Source organism: Ambystoma mexicanum, chromosome 6p (assembly GCF_040938575.1).
Source record: "Ambystoma mexicanum isolate Mex_15411 chromosome 6p, UKY_AmexF1_1, whole genome shotgun sequence".
Taxonomy (NCBI): Eukaryota; Metazoa; Chordata; class Amphibia; order Caudata; family Ambystomatidae; genus Ambystoma; species Ambystoma mexicanum.
In genome coordinates this window covers 1,540,538,910-1,540,555,859 of record NC_090935.1, presented here as the reverse complement: position 1 = coordinate 1,540,555,859, position 16,950 = coordinate 1,540,538,910, and the positions used below count along the sequence as shown (strand labels likewise).

The 16,950-nt window shown below is 47.6% G+C and overlaps 1 protein-coding gene across 1 annotated transcript in view; it reads right to left on the bottom strand.

Moving 5' to 3' along the window:
• LOC138510630 (neuronal acetylcholine receptor subunit alpha-7-like) overlaps positions 1-4,001 on the bottom strand; it is a 2,317,401-nt gene extending 2,313,400 nt beyond the window's left edge. The window contains exon 1 of the mRNA XM_069626422.1: positions 3,470-4,001. Coding sequence (XP_069482523.1) covers positions 3,470-3,548 — 79 coding nt within the window. The 5' untranslated portion in view covers positions 3,549-4,001. The remainder of the gene's footprint in view (positions 1-3,469) is intronic.
• Positions 4,002-16,950: the final 12,949 nt, after the last annotated feature.

Sequence of the window (16,950 nt, the reverse complement as noted above, 5' to 3'; positions counted from 1 at the left end):
TTATTTTGTGATCTCGATTTATGTAAGGTGAAAACGTGTCTCTTATTTTAGCATTCTTGGATTTTTAAACATGATTGACTGCACTCGAATTGTATGAAATTGACTATTTTTATATTTACCTGTTTTGTTTTTATTTCTTTTGAGATTAATGTTGTGTAAGGTTTCATGTAAGCTAAATCAAAACATTTATTTGTAAAGGGAGGATAGAGGAAGATTGGGGGATAGAGGAAGACTGTTGCAGTGGTCCAGCCTCGAGAGGACCAAAGCTCTGGAGACATTGACTTTCTGGGGAAAAAGTGAGGAAAGGGAGAATGCTTCTGAGGAGGTGAAGCTGATGGTGGGCCTTCTTGGCAAGTTCTGCGATGTGAGGAGAGAAGGAGAGAGAGGAGTAAAAGATGACACAAAGGTTTTTTGCCTCACTAGAGGGTGAGCGGAAGGGACCCATAGATGGTGGCCAGGGGGCAGGAGGGAGTGAGCTGCAGTCCCAATGAGAAGGATCTCAGTCTTGCTGGCATTAAGGCAGAGATCGCTGGCAGCATACCATGTCTGAATAGCAGTCAGACAGTCAGGGATGAGAGAGGAGGAAGAGGAGCCAGTAGAGGGAAGCTTGAAGGAGAGCTGCGCGTCATCTGCATAACACTGGAAGTGAGGAGAGAAGGAAGAGATCAGGTGGGCTAGAGTGGCATGGTAGATGTTGAAGAGCCACAGTGAGAGGATAGAGCTTTGGGGGACGCTGAATGTGGAGAGTGTGATAGGGGAGAGAAAATGACCCAATTGAACCTGGGAGGTTCATTCAGAGAGGAATGAGTTCAACCAATCCAGTGCCAGGCCTGTGATGCAGGGATGGAGCCAGTGGCAAAAGAGTGATTACAGAAATCGTCCAAGGCTGGCGCAAGGGAGGTAATGTTGTCCTTGATAGTTCTGGAGGTGCAGGGGAGCACCTGTTTTGAGGAGACTTTCATAGAGAGGACTTGTCTAGAGACTGCATTTGGGGCTATGGGCGAGAAAGAGGAAAGTAGGAGGGAAGGGTTGAGGGGGCCAAAGGAGGCCTGAGAGCTGGGGAGGGAGGAATAAGGGTACTAGAGGAGAGTGAGGATGGGATGTCCTGAGTTTTGGTTAGAAGTGGGAGTCCAGTGAAGTACAGAGGATCAGGGATGGTTGGGGAGAAGTGTAGACTGCCGTAGTATTGGTGAGTTCCTTGCAAATTTTAAACAGTTCTCCCGTGTTTTTAGTGGCCCCAGAGATGCAGGCTTTGATATGGGCCCTCTTCTTTGAACGGATGCAGAGTCTGTATTGCCTTTGGAGCTGGCGGTGGGCCAGTCTGTCAGAGGATGTGCCTGATGCCCGTCAAATCCGCTCAGCATCTCTGCACTTTCGTTTCAGACAGAGAGGCTAGGTTGGAGTCATACAAGGTGTTGCGCTTGGAGGAGGCAGGCTTCATGTAGATCCTCATGACAGGGGCAAGGATGTCTAGGGTGTTGGTGATAGAGAGTTGAAGATAAGCATTGTCAGAGTCAGTGTGGGAATCCACGGCAGGAATGGGAGGGGGGATGAAAGTGGCAGAAAAAGTTGCAACTGACACTTGCTTTATCAACTGAATGACAGAGAGGAGACTGGTAGAGCAGGCAGAGGCATACCCGGGAGACCTAACAGGTCCAGGTGAGAGGACAGGGGAGCATGGTCAGACCAGGAGAGAGGTGTGGTGAGAGGGTTGGAGATGGGGATATCTTTTGAGATGAGAGCATCCAAGATATTTCTGGCTGCGTGCGTTGGACCGAAGGGATGAATGGTGAGGGAAAGAAAGTCACATAGGCTGCGGAATAGCCCAGTGGCCAAATCAGGAGAGGCAAGGTAAATACTCATGTCCCTGAGGAGGAGAAGCTTGGAGGTGGAGGCAAGAAGAGGTGAGGTCAGACCACTGTGAGGAAGAGGGAGACCGGACCATGGGTCCTGTAGATGGTGGTGTCAACGAGAGGGTTGGAGAGACACCAAGCCTGCAAACGATACATTCAAAGAAAGAGTAGGTCTGAGTGGGAATGATAGTAGTAAGGACCCATTCAGGGAAGATGAAAGCCACTTTGCCTCCAGACCGGTTAGGTCTGGGCTTACAGGTGATCTTGTAGCCCGCAGGGAGGAGTGTGTCAAAAGCAGTGACAGAGCTGGCAGTGAACGACATCTCACTGAGAGCGGGATCGTCAAGGTCAAAGTCTTCAAGAAGGAGGCAGATATCAGAGTAGTGTTTAACAGCACAGCGAGAGTTGAGGGTAGCTAGGTGAAGCTGGTTGCCACCTTTGAAGGTCTTCTGAGGAGGCGTACAGAGATGTGGTACTCCCATCAGTGGTGGAAAAGTGGCAAGAGGGGAGGCAGAAGGAGGAGTAGCATGAGAAGGGGGGAAGTTGATGAGAGACGGAAGACACCTATCAAGCAGGAGGAGGCTGGGCTGAGAGCCTTGGGCCATGACATCTTTTTTAAAGTGTTTTAATCCTCTAGCACAGCCGTCCTGCAGCAGCTTGCAGGTAGAAATAGACATGCCGGTGTCCACCCTCCTCGAATGCCAATGCACCGTGTGCCAATGGGTAACAAGGCGTGCTATTCTAGAATGCATTAAGCCATGAAAGATTCATCAGCTTTTCTTGTTGTATTTTGTTTTTCTAAGGGGTCAGGCAACATTTTCATTATTCTCATGAAAGTACAATTTACGATGGAGGTTGGGGGCTGGGAGGAACATGGCTTTGTGATGCATGTTTATTTAATAGGAAACGATGGTCTCCCCCCTGTTGCCGGCACACGAGCCGCAGCAATGTGCTGTCCATACGAATGAGGGAGAAGTCACCTAGAGGTCACTTAGGGAAAAGGCATCATACATGTATTGGGTTGGTCTAACTTATTGAATGCATAAAATAGGTTCGCGATCATGTACTCTGTATGGACCCCAACGCTACTCGGTGACAGGCTGTGTTTGGAGAGGATGTTATATAGCGAAATAAATATCGTATGCATCACTGAGGAATATGTGCGGTCACTGTACTGATATCTTAAACACAAAACTGTACAATGCTACTTGTAAAATACGTAAACAAGCTAAATACACTCGCACAACGAAACGATGTTGCTACCAAGTTTGTCAGGTTTAGAGTACTATTTGACATCCTGTGTTACTGCATTTGCCTTTCATAGGTATTGAAATTATAAAGGATCGCCAGGGTACGAGCAGCAGCGCACCTAATGGAATTATACGCCAACGTCCGTTTTTTACAGTCATTTAAAAAACCTCACACACACAAAACGAGAATACGTTTCAAATGCACACTTAATGTTTGTTAATATTCTGTTTATAAGGTAGAGGCATGCATCGGTTCAAAAGTAGTCCAACCTAGTGCAAATGGGCTTGCAGCAGGTCCACTCCTGAAAACATGCCCCGATGCCCGACGTAAGGTTTCAGTCATGAGGTAGGGTAGAGCGCACCTACCTTTGAAGAAGCTGGAAAACATAATCGCCCACAGGTGCACGCCAGAGTAGAGCAAGCCAAGGCACTTTCCAGTGTGCATCTTCCAACTGCACTCACACTTCCGAGACTAGTGTCTGGGGGGGGAGGCACCGTGACGAATGATGAACCCAGTACGAATGTCCCTAGGACAGCTGAGGGAGGCTGGTGACTGGGACTGCGCAAGGCTGAGAGTGCTCTCGTGGAAAGAGATCAGCTCTTGTTCACCTGACGGTAACGGTGCGGTCATGCCTAATCAACGTTTGCAAATAAAAACAAGGCACTCCAGCCATGCTGCCACTCGTCCCTCACAAGATAGTCTATTGCAAAGTAAATCTTGGATGGGTTGTGTTCGCCCTCACTCTACGCCCTTCAACACAAAGGAATTTAGTAGAGAGAGGGGACACGGAGAGCGAGCGAGGGAACACTTGGTGGATTATTGCTCGAATGTGTGTTTCTGAAAGGGAGGGGGCGTGCCGGAGCTGCCTAACGTACCGCGCTCGCGTTTCCCTGCTGCCATAGGTCTTCCTCACAAAACCAAAGCAAAGCTGACACTGCAGCTGCTTCCAACCTGCGCCTCGCGCGCTCTCTCCGAACAGGCTCACGCTTATGTATAAAGGGGAATTCACGAACGCATCCCTACTAACTTTACAAGTAGGACAGAAAACGAGCAAGATGCTCATACTGCCAGAGACGTACTATGTCTAAGAAAACGAAAAGGTCCTTGTTTTGCACATAAGGGCTACGCTGGCCACTCTTAACACCACTACGCTCTATGTCGCCATTATTTCAACATTCCCTGTAAACGCAAGACGCGGGGACAATTGCATATATCACAATGTTAGTTTTGTTCTGACACTACTTCTGTTTGCTAAAATCCGTGCATAGTCCAATAACGATATACTTCTTGTCAATTGTGCATTAGATGCTCGACCTTGTTTACGAACGGGGGTATGCACAGCGAACTGGAAAAATGTTATGGCTCGGCGGTGTGTCCCATCTGCGAACCTTTGCTACAGAGAGACGTGATTCTCCCCCTAAGAGTGAACATGCAACATGTTTTATGTACATCTGGATACAACACCTGCCCCAACGTGCATGTAAACAATAGGCTTACACCAACTGAAGGGCACTGACTGCGTTAAGTTGCCACTCTAGAAACGAAGAAATTTGTGTTTTTGAGGATATCGCTGTTACTGAAGTTTAGAATACCTTGAGGACAAACAGGCGAGCGTGATGTTATGCTGGACAGTTACTGGGGGTACCCGGCAGATAGACCAATAACAGGGATGCGCATCATGACCATTACAGCACAACGATCCGGAGTTGCCAAGCAGGGGGCTCCGGGACACAGACTCCGAGTTGCCCTGCAGGGGCTCTGCATATTTACAGCTTGGCAGGGACAGCAGCGTTGCCTCTCAGGAGCACTGTCATGGTGGAGGGCTCTGCAGCGCAGGCCCTCTGCCTGGAACACAGCGCTGGCGCAGTGCGCTGCAAGGACGACACGAGGCAGGAGTCTGGTGGATCTAACTGATGAGCTATAGATCTTCTTTCTTCTTCTTGTTGACAGATTTGATCCATTAGCAGTGATTATTGGATACGGAGGCTTGAGCCTCACTCATCCTATCAGGTTGAGTATGTAGTCGTGGGTTGGGTTTCTTCATGGTCTGTGTGGACTTGTCACAGTAATGGTGGTTTCCTAGGTTCTTCGCCGTGATAGGCGGCGGGTAGCGGTCGAAAGGATTTGCAGTGGTGGCAGTGAGTCTTCTGATCAGAGGGTTCGGGTTTTGATCCAGTCCTTGGCAGAAGTTCTTGCTCAACTTTGCTAGATGTTCGTCCAGCATCTCGATATCCAGTACTCTGTGAAGGTCAACTATCCTTGTGAAAAGAGGAGCTCCAGCCGCTATCTGCATGCCCTTGTTATGGACTTTATGAAGACTCTTCCAGTATCGCTTCTGGCAGGTCATCCATGCTGGTGAGGCATACGTCAGGGTAGGTCTGATGATTGACTTGTAGACGTTATTCTTTTTCCAGAGGGACATGGACTTGGACTTCAACAGTGGGTACATCGCCTTCATCTTTCCTGATGCCTACACCGCTAATCCCTTTTAATAGCATGGTCACATGGTCATAGACATACGCACTAGCCCTTAACAGGAACAACTTCCAGGGCACCAGTGGTCCAGTGAATATCAGTTTCTAAACCATCAATCAGCCCCATACCTCTAGTACGCCAGAAGGGATCCAAACAGATTGGAAACACAAGTTAATTATAAATAAGTTTTCCAGGTTTCCGTTTTCACTGATTTTTACACATAAATACAGACAGAAATCAATCTGCTTTCTGTCTGTATTTATTTCCAAAAATTGAAAAAAAAACAGAAAAACAGGTCTCTCTGTCTGGTTCTCTATGATGTCACTCATACATCGCAGGCCAAGCACATTGCAGATTTGCAGCATTGAGAGTATAAAAGTTGAATCAAATTAGCATCAAAGTTCTTCAAATTGCTGACAGCATATATCGTTAGGCAGCAGCAGTCACAGGAGCAACCCTTGGTTATGGAAAAAATTGAGCTAGCATTTCTTTCCTATGTGGCTGCATGTGTGCTTTAATAAACACATATTTAATTGGAATAAATGCAGAAAAATACTAGTTGTGAATTATCTTTTTATACGACAAAAGAAAATATAGGAAAAAAGACCCAAAAATAAATATGGATGAATACAGTCAGAAATGGTAGAAACAAAATACTGTAAAACTGGAAGCCCTAATTGTAAATCTCCTTGTCCAAGTTTGGTAATGTGGATGGAATGGCAGGCTTATCTCTGCAAGTTTGTAGATCATTGGGTAGTTGCAACACAGTGAAAATACAATTATCACCCAATGATAAAAGTGACTGTCCAGTCAAGGTTGTATACAAATATCTACTTTATTATTATTACAACAGACAGTTCTAGCAGACTACAAAATACAGCCCACACTGTTAAGGAACACAGAGGACAGACAGTTTCACGAAGGAAAGGGAGGCACTATGGATACTAACAGGAGGGTAGTCGGTAAAGCAATCAGTCTTAAAAGTTCAAGGTTATTTGGTTTCAGTACCAAGGGGTCATAAATGTCACTAGGAGCCTTTGGAGAAGGACCAGGGGGACAGAACCACAATGTACCTTGTGCTTGAGGTGATTTTGATGCTCAACAGTGTTGAGTCGGTATCAGGACTCTTTGCAGCTCCTGCGACAGAGTTCAAGATGGGAGACAGCTGCGGTACCAGGCGGCAGGCAGTTCGGCAAGCAAGGCTGGAAGGATAGCTGCAGGTTTGCCTACACAGAGGCTTGGGGTCAAGAATCGCTGTCTCTGTGCTGGTTGGGGGATCTGGAGCACTGGTCACAGCATCTCCGATGTCATTAGTGACAACAGTCAGTGGTGCAGCCGGTCACGGTTCGAGGTCTCGACTGCCTCGAAAATGTCCTTAAAAGATGGATGCTGGTTGATGCTTCTTCGCAGGGCTCATGTCGTCCTTTAAGGCGAGGGCCCAAAACTGAAGAGAGTGTTTGCAGGCAACAGCCTTATGCTTTTTTCAAAGACTCTCTGGCACTTCCCACCTAGGAAGCTTGCTGGCAGAACATAGCAGGGCATGCTGTGTGCTGGCTGGGTACCGGTTCTGGAGCTACTGGAAGGGTCCTCTGAGTCCAGTATCTACCTCTGTTTCCTGTGAGATGTTTAGGGAAGATATCTTGCTTCCCTCTAGGAAATCCTGGCCTTCCTTCACTGGTGGAAGCTATAAGGCAGACTCTACCTTCAGCCAGGGTCCAAATGAGTCCTCCTTCTTACTCCTTTTGAAGTCGTCGGATGATCTGTCAAAAGAGGGTTTTATCCCTCCTTTAAGAGCAAATGGGCCACAGTGATTGGTGCAGGCTAAGCCTACCTTAATGAACCAATCCTGGGTCCCCACCAACAATCTTCTGTTATGCGTGAGGTCATAACCAGAGTGCTTTGCAACAGGAAAGGTCCCACACATCTTTTTTTCTGTTGTGAATCAAAGTAACTCTATTACATTTTTATTTAAAAGAGAAGACATGTAAACAGAATACTGCCCCTAAAGCAGATTCAGAAAAACACATCACCACTCTTGCTGAAATACTCATGGAAGATGAGCAACCATGGGTTCACATTGGTATAAATGATTATTCTAAAACAACAAAAGCCACTTTAGCACTTGAACAGGAAAGGAGTTTCATTAATGAGAGACTGTTGCAAAAAATAATGGAGAGGGAGGAGATACCGAAATTTAGAATTAAAAACCAATATGTCTCTGGTTTGGACAGTCCAGACTTTGAAAACCGAATTGCAGGCAGATACATGCTGAAAACTGGTAGTGGACAAAGAACAATTCACCATAATGTTTTGATAGTGAGTGGGACACAAAATGCCTTTTACATGGGCAATGATATAATGCACAGAATGTGCATGGTGTTAGATTTCTTTAATCAAAAAATATGTTCACGCTTGGGTGGGCCAGCACCTGAATTTGAAGATAAAAGAGCTTATCATTGCGCACAGCTGGTCCCATAAGCAATTGAATTACAGCTGAGGAAGGATACTATTATCCCTGCATTCACCAAGCAGGTTGCAATAACACTGAAATGCAAAAATGGACAGCAGATGAAAGATTCCGATGCATTTGTGTGCTTAAATGAATCCATAAAACAGCAAGGCCTAGATTATGAATACATTCCATTGATAGATATCAGTGAAGGGTCTTTAAAAATGATGGTGAATAATAAAGGTTGTCAAGATATTCATTTAGAGGAAAACTCCTCATTAGGAATGGCCATACAAAAATCACATTATACTTCAGATCTAAATAACATGGTGATTGGAAATATCCCTGAAAAGTATGTGGATGCCAAGGGTGAGTTGCCAGAATACTTGGACTCTCAGCCCAAAGGAATATTTAGAATTCATTCTGTGTACCCTTATGATTCAAATGAGACAGTGCGCTGTCATCAATAGGATTGCATAACATTTAATTTAAATGAAAATGAAACAGAAAATCATCCCATTGAAGTGGAAGCTGATATGCCAAAATATTTAAAAGTGGCAGCTTTACAGAGAGACACAGCCACACAGTTAGAGGAAAGCACAGAGATTCACCACCATTTATGCAGGGCTTTTCTGTTATTTTGAATCCAGCGATTAAGGGCTGTAAGGGGAGACTCTCCCCAGGGTTGCTCTTGGCGGTGGATATGCATGGCAACTCTGTCCTGGAGGGGCAGAGGTTCAGAAGGCCAGCCTAGTTTCTTGGAACAGGGTAACCTCTGGACAAGCCAGACCAATCAGGGTAGCGATCGCGGCGGTCAAGACTAGGTCTCAAGAGGGGTGAGGGTGACTGAAAGCCCGCAATGAGCACACAAAGCAAGGACACTTACAAATTACTCCAAGCAGGTGTTATATTAAAAATATAGACACATTTATTACAAGGCCTTTGTAACATTGACCATAGCGAGAAATCACAATAAAACTCAAGTAAACCAACACATCACAATCAAATACAATATATATACAATTACCAACGAGTCTAACGCAAGACGGTCAGTGGACAGGACAAAGAGCCTTGTGGTCTGGCCATTTTGGGAGCCAGGCCACCATTTTGGGCTAAGCGCGAGAAACGCGCTTAAACAGCCAAAAGGAGCTCAAAACACAAAGAACGATCACTGCCACCAGTCCCGTCCGTGATTCACTTGCACCATTTGTTAACAATCCAAAGAGAGTATCTAGGGCCTGTAGAAGACTAGAGACCCAAGAGAGCAGTAACTTAGCTTACAGTGCCCTCTTGTGCCATGTTGCGTGAAAGCTGCAACATGATAAAAGAACTACGGAAAACAATGTTTCCTGGTACTGACTGTCTTAAGGGCATGTCTGTTTCCCCGTAAGAATGGAGTGAAAGCCCAGAGGAGTGCGGCAGAAGGCTGCACTTCTCTGGCAAAGTCTAGATCATGGTGAAAACAACAGCAAAAAGTTTAGGGGTTGCCACATGGAAGGAAAATTACCCACAATTAAGAAATCTTTCCTAAAACTCGCCCCTCCCAGACTATGGACAGGGGGAACTAATCCACCCCTGGATGAGTCTCTTGTTCAGGTCGGTTAAACATTCTGGACAACCCATCAGCATTGCTATGTTGGACACCTGGCCTATGCTCAATAGTGAAGTAGAAGCCTTGTAGACTTATGGACCACCTAAGCAACTTTTGATTCTCTCCCTTCATATTCATTAGCCACTTTAAGGGCTTATGGTCAGTTTGCACAGTGAAGTGGGTTCCATAGAGGTACGGCCTCAGCTTCCGTAGGGCCCACACAACAGAGAAACATTCTTTCTCCACTGTGGACCATCTGAGCTCTCTGTCCTTAAGCTGGCGACTAATAAAACCAATAGGGTGTTCCTTACCCTTCTCATCCACTTGTGATAGTACAGCTCCTATTCCAGTGTCAGAGGCGTCCGTCTGCACAATAAAAGGTCTTTGATAATCAGGGGCCCTAAGGACAGGGGCCTGGCACAAAGATTCTTTTAAGCCGTTGAAGGCCTTCTCACACTCGTCGGTCCAAGTTACCTTCTTGGGTTTCTTCGGAGTGGTGAGGGCAGTCAAAGGGGCAGCTATGGTGCCATAGTGTGCAATGAAGTTGCAGTAATACCCCGTGAGTCCTAAGAAGGCCCTCACTTGGGTCTGTGTAGTGGGGGTAGGCCAGTCTTGTACTGCTTGTACTTTACTGGGAAGAGGCTGTATCCTCCCTCCACCTACTTCATGTCCAAGGTAAACAAACCACTGAGCCTTGTCCAATCTGGCATTTGCTAGCCTTTATGGTCAAGTGTGCTTTCTCAAGAGCCTTGAGCACAATCCCGAGGTGTTTCACATGGTCTTCCCAGGTGGCACTGAAAACTGCTATATCATCCAGATATGCAAGACAGAATTCGTCCAACCCATCCAACACATGATTCACAAGCCTCTGGAAAGTGGCAAGTGCATTCTTCAACCCAAACGGCATTACCCTGAATTGGTAAAGGCCGTCTGGAGTAGAAAACGCTATCTACTCCTTGGCATGTTCTGCTAAAGCTATTTGCCAATAGCCAGTAGTGAGGTCAAACGTGCTGAGGTACTTGGAGGCACCCAAAGTATCCACCAGCTCATCTGTTCGAGGCAAGGGGTGTGCATCTGTCTTGGTGACAGCATTCAGAGCCCTGTAATCAACGCAGAACCTCAATTCAGAAGTGCCATCCTTTGGAACCAAAACCACAGGGCTGGACCAAGGACTACTAGAGGCTTCAATCACCCCAAGGTCTAAAATCTTGTTGACCTCGGTCTTAATGTAAGACCATACTTTGTCTGACATCCTGTATCACCTACTTTTGGTAGGTACACTGTCTCCTGTGTCTATGTTATGTTTGCACCAAGGCGTCAAACCAGGCGCCTGTGAAAACAGGGGGGAAAACTGCCTGAGCATACTTTTCACCTCAGCCTGCTGATCAGAAGTCAGGTGAGGGGCCACTCGGAGACCCTCAAAGGAGCTATCTGAAGGACCGCTTTGGAACAGGTCGGGGAGAGGTTCAGACTCCTCTTCCTCAACATCTGAAGCCAGTAGCAGTGCTGCGATTTCGACTCTTGGGATGAAAGCCTTCAGCCTATTTACGTGGAACACTTTTGGAGCCTGTCCAGGCCTTCCAAGGTCCACTAAATAGTTGACCTCACCCATGGGCTCCACCACTGTGTAAGGGCCTGACCATTGTCCTGCAAAGCTCAAGGCCTTCTGGGATTCATGATCAGGACTTGCTGACCAGGTGTAAAGTTGATGAGGGAAGCTTTCTGGTCGTACCAATGTTTCACCAGCGCTTGTCCTGCCTTCAATTTATCACTAGCCTAGCCCATCAGAAGTACCATCCGTTTTCTGAGCCCCAGCACATAATCTACTACGTTGGTAGTGACAGGGGGAGTGGGCAACTCCCATCCCTCTTTGACTATGGCTAAGGGTCCCCATACAGGATAACCGAACAGAAGTTCGAAGGGGCTGAAGCCAACACCCTCCTGTGGTATCTCTCGGTAGGCAAACAGTAAGCATGGTAAAAGAAGATCCCATTTTCTTCTCTGAGGTTCTTCCAGAGCCCCAATCATGCTCTTTAACGTTCTGTTGAAACGTTCCACCAGACCATTGGTCTGGGGGTGGTATGCAGAAGAGAACTTGTAGGTGACCCCACATTCTTTCCACATAGCCTGCATATACTTTGACATAAAGTTGCTGCCTCTGTCAGACACAACTTCTTTAGGGAAGCCAACCCTAGTAAAGATGCCAAGTAACGCTTTTGTAACCGACTTGGCAGTTACAGTTTTCAATGGGATTGCCTCAGGATATCTGGTAGCATAGTCGACTAGCACCAAGATAAACCTATTGCTTGAGGATGTCTGCGGGTCAAGGGAACCAACAATGTCGATCCCTATCCTTTCGAATGGTATTCCCACAACTGGGAGTGGTACCAATGGAGCTTGGATTGTTGAGCCACTCTTACCAGATAACTGGCAGGAGGCACAACTCTTACAGTGACTTTCTACTTGCACCCCCATCTTGGGCAAGTAGAAGTGGATGGATAACCTTTGCTTGGTCCTCTTAATACCAAGGTGACCAGCAAGGGGCACTTCACGCGCCAACTGCAGGAGGAAGGGTCTTACAGCAAGGGGAACCACCAACCTCCTATGGTCTCCTTCTGTAGACTCTGTGGGCTCACTATACAGGAGTCCACCTTCCCAATAAATCCGATGCGTCCAAGGAGGTTCACCCTCAAGCTGGGAGCAGGCCTGTCTCTTTAGGCCTTCCAGAGATGGGCACTCATGTTGGCCCTTACTGAATTCTTCCCTGTCAGGACCACCTTCTACTAACAAGTGTTTTAGTTCAGGATGGTCGTTGGGGTCAAATACTTCAGGCATCGCCACCTCCTCGTCAGGCCCGGGCGATTGACCAACTTCCTCCACCGCAGTGGTAGGCGAGTTCGGGGGAATGTTCTCTTTCCCTCCTCTTGACTTTCTTACTCCTTTCGCCTTGGGTTTCCCCTTTGGCTGGGGCGGCGTATTGGTCTTGGCCAATGCTGCCCGTGTTTGAGACCGTGTGCAGGGTCTGTCGGCCGTGTCTCCTACGAGCCCTAAAGCTCTGAGATCATTGCCTAACAAGACCTTTCCTGCAATGTTTCTCTGAATGCTTACTGGAATCCTGACTGCTGTACCATTTAAAGTAAGATTTACAGGTATTACTGGAAACATGCGAGGTGGGCCGTCAGCCAACTTAGTGGGCATCAGAGTAGCTCTGGCAACTTCCTCTGAGTCTACCAAGGTAAAATCCACTACAGTTCGACTGCACCCACTATCCCTAAGAGCTGGAGTATCCACTCCATTGATCAGCACACTGTCTTTAAAGTAGTGCTTAGTATTATCTGGAATCCTAGCATAAGCCTCTGCGACTTTAGGCTCCCAGGAACCCAGGGAAACTAAAACTACCTCAGCTTCTATCCCGCTGGAGAAGGAGTCTGAGGAGAAGGATGCCCCTGTAATCTCTTCTTCCTCGCAGGAGGAGAAGGCCAGATTAGCGGAGTGGACCCCCAAAGGTTAACCTTACACCGGGGATCCCCCTTTACGTGGTCAGTTGCTCCACAAGCAAAACAAGATCCTTTGGGTCTGTTTAAATAGGGAGTTCTGTTTCGGAGGCTGACCTCCACTACCCTGTGAGTTCTCTTGTGTTTTACCCTTATTTTTCTTTTTGTGGCCCTTTTGAGAAGAAGATTTATCAGATTCTCCACCCTCCTTATCTTTGGACCTTTTCACTTTCTCCTGCTTACCAGGATGAGTTTTGTCCTTATGGGACACTCGATGTGACACCCACAAGTCTGCTGCAATGGCCAGCTTCTTAGGATCTATCTCCTTTGAATCGGCCAAATGCTGCTTAAGCTCCGGGGAAGAAGATGCAAAAATATGTTCCAGCATGACAAGACTTATCATGCCTTCAAAGGTAGAAACCTTATAACCTTCGACCCAGCCAGTCAAGTTTTTTAAGGATTCGGTTACATAAGATACCCAAGTACCACCTTATTTTTTCTTATACTTTCGGAATCATTTTAAATATTGGGCAGGAGTCTTTCCAAACTTTAAAATTAGAGTTTGCTTTAACATTGCAAAATCCGCTCGCTCAGCCTTTGACATTTCCATAATGGCACTACAGCCGGAATGGGGCAGTCTGCTGAGTAACCAGGCAATCTTATCAGCATTGTCAACTTGTTGAACTTCACATGCATACTCAAACGTATTCAGCCAGTCCATAATGTCATTCTTTTCCTCATACACACTGAGCAGATCTTTTGGAAACCGTGGATGAGAGGAGGCCCCAGACCCATGTCCAGGACCCTTGGATCCATTTGCAACCTGAAGCTTGGCCAGTTCCAACTGGTGATCCCTGTCTTTCTGTTTTTCGGCCTGCTCGATTTTCAGTTTGGTCATGTTGAAATCAAGCTCCTTCTGCCTAAACAGCAGTTCTTGCTTCTTGAATTCAAGCATGGCCTCCCCATCAACACTGGCAGAGGAAACATTAGACATCTCATCCTCCCTGTCCTCGTGGTCGCGGTGGACCAGTGCAGCGGCAGAACCGTTGGTTCTACCAGTGAGAGCAGCCCCACCTCCTTCCGCACTGTCCTCAGAAGTTATAGCGTCAAGCTGCGCTTCTTGCCACGCCACGATTCTTTGGATCATATCCATTTTGGTGCCTTGAGAGGAGACACCTCTCTCCGCACCCATCTTTTTCAATGTTTCGGATTTAGAAGCTTTTAAAGTTAACAAGGTATTTGTTACACAGGCACCTACCAGCATACAGTGGGCCAGATGCATGGCATCTTACAACCAGTATTCTCACGCACACTGAACCAGGTACTTGATGCCCTCCTGAAGCATGCACCTGAACACATATTCATGCCACGGACTGCCCAGGAGATTGCAAACACCAAAGTTGGCTTCTATTCACTGGCAGGCATCCCAAGTTGCATCGGGCCATCGACTGTACCCATGTGGAATTGGTTGTACCACATCACAATGAAGTAGTCTACCGAAACAGGAAGCAATTCCACTCCATCAATGTCCAAATGGTATGTGACGACAACAAGGTAATCACACATTGTTGTGCCCGTTTCCCTCGATAATCCCATGATTCCATGGTCCTGCGGAACTCAACTATCCCACGCTACATGGAACGACAAGCCGGACAATCTTCGTGGCTACTTGGTGAGTTGCAGGGCAAGCACATGGCAGTGTGATGGGGGGAGATACATACTCCAACTGGGTGTGATTGGGCGGGGGGAGAGATACATACTCGAAATGGTTGTAGCTTGTCGTCCATCGGACGAATGCACATACAGATGTACGCCAATGTCCATCTGGGAAGCCCGCAACGTACTTGAGATGAACGGACATGCAAGTATAAGCTACACAACATAGATGACAATCCAGGTCTAGAAACCTTAAACATCCATCCACATCCACATTGCACAACATTCCATGCCACAAAATACACAAATGTCATACATGCCGTCAAGATAGTCATACAGAATTAGTCCAGCACAACAACAATAATGCAATGTGCCCTTGAAAGCATGCAAAGGGATCACCCCTAGCCATAGCATTGCACCACACACCTATAGCACCACTGAAGTGATGCCTCTTAGCATGGAAACATCAATGTTGGAATGGCATAACACTAGCAGTGTGGTACCAAATCTGCCTGGGCCCAGGGACACCTAAGACCTGGCCTCACCCAGGACATGTCAATTACTGTTGGAGGCATTAATGGGGCATGTCTACTTGCAGGGTCGAGCTCACCTTTGCACAATGCAGTCAGACAGACCATCTGCATGTATGCTGTTAATTGTGTACTTCATTCACAATGCAAAGTCAATTTGTGTGATATGAACAGGCCGCTCTTGAGGTGAACAGTGACAGGACCCCATTCATCCCCCCATATGGGTGATGCCGGCAATCCCCTGAAGAGGTGGCTCCTCACCCCTGTACAGAACCCACAGAACAGGCATGAAGAGGAATACAATCGTGCACATACCCGTACCCTCATTGTGATCGAGCAGACTTTTGGCCTTTTGAAGACACGGTTTAGGTGCATTAGCAGGTCTGGTGGCGCTCTGTTGTATGGCCATGAGAAGGTGGCCAAGAACACCATGGCATGTGTCATGCTGCACAATATGTGTATCAGACGGAATGTGCCACTGACCCCTGACGTTGAAATAGAAGCACCTGATGAGGATGATGATGGTGATGAGGACGGAGGTGAAGAGGATGCAGGTCATGCAAGAGGGGATGGCCAGGAGGGACGTGCTGTGAGACAGCATCTGGTCAACCAAATATTCTGAGTTACATGGTTTCGTACTGTCACATGGATATGGGTAGTAATGCACTGGTGTCTGTTTGGAAGCGCACAATGGACCATGGCATCAATAAAGTACACATACACAATGAAGAAGTCCAAGCCTATGTTTTGTTCAAACACCAGTGTATTAAGGAACGTAAAGAAGAAAATGTGCATGTCCCCAAACATCCCACCACCCTTTCCCCCACCCCCACAACAGTCCCATAACACCCTTTCCCCCCACCCCCACAACACCCTTCCCCCACCCCCCACAACAGTCCCATAATACCCTTCCCCCAACCCCCACAGCAGTCCCATACCACCCTTCCCCCCACCCCCCACAACAGTCCCATAACACCCTTCCGCCCACCCCCCACAACAGTCCCATAACACCCTTCCCCCCACCCCCACAACAGTTCCACATGTGTCTGCCACAATGTTTCCCTCCAACCATGCACACAGAGGCTTCAACATGCACTCCCTATTGCCCATTGCCAACACCAGCATTGGGAGGCTGCGTAGATGTGCGCCTGGTGGTGCGTGAGGAGCGGCAGAGGGGGCTTGTCTGCCTCAAACTGGCAGATGAGGATGTGGCAGACTGTCCTGGTGGTGTTGGTGGTGGGAATTGGTGGTCCAATGCGTCCGCTATCCGTGTGAGGACCTCCCTGACTCGGATGATCTCCCCACACAGCCTGTCTGTACATGCCTCCATCCCCTCCCTGGAGTGCCTTGCTGTCTCCGTAATCTCTGCCCTGAGACGGGCAGCCTTCTCCACATGCTGCCCAACCAGCACAGTTATTTCTTGTTGCCGCTGGCTGATGCTGGCCAGGTCGAGGGCAGTGTTGGGTTCTTGTGGTGTGGCTGCTGTGGCCTGTGATGGTACCAGGTCAACAGATGAAGCCACCGGGGGCTACTAAAAGCTCCCATGTTCTCATCACCAGTGGCATTGGACCCAGGTGTGTGCTTTAGTGATGGCTCGGGGGCTCCAGGGGGGGTTGGGGTGTGCATCTCCATGTGGAAGTCGTTTGGGTCC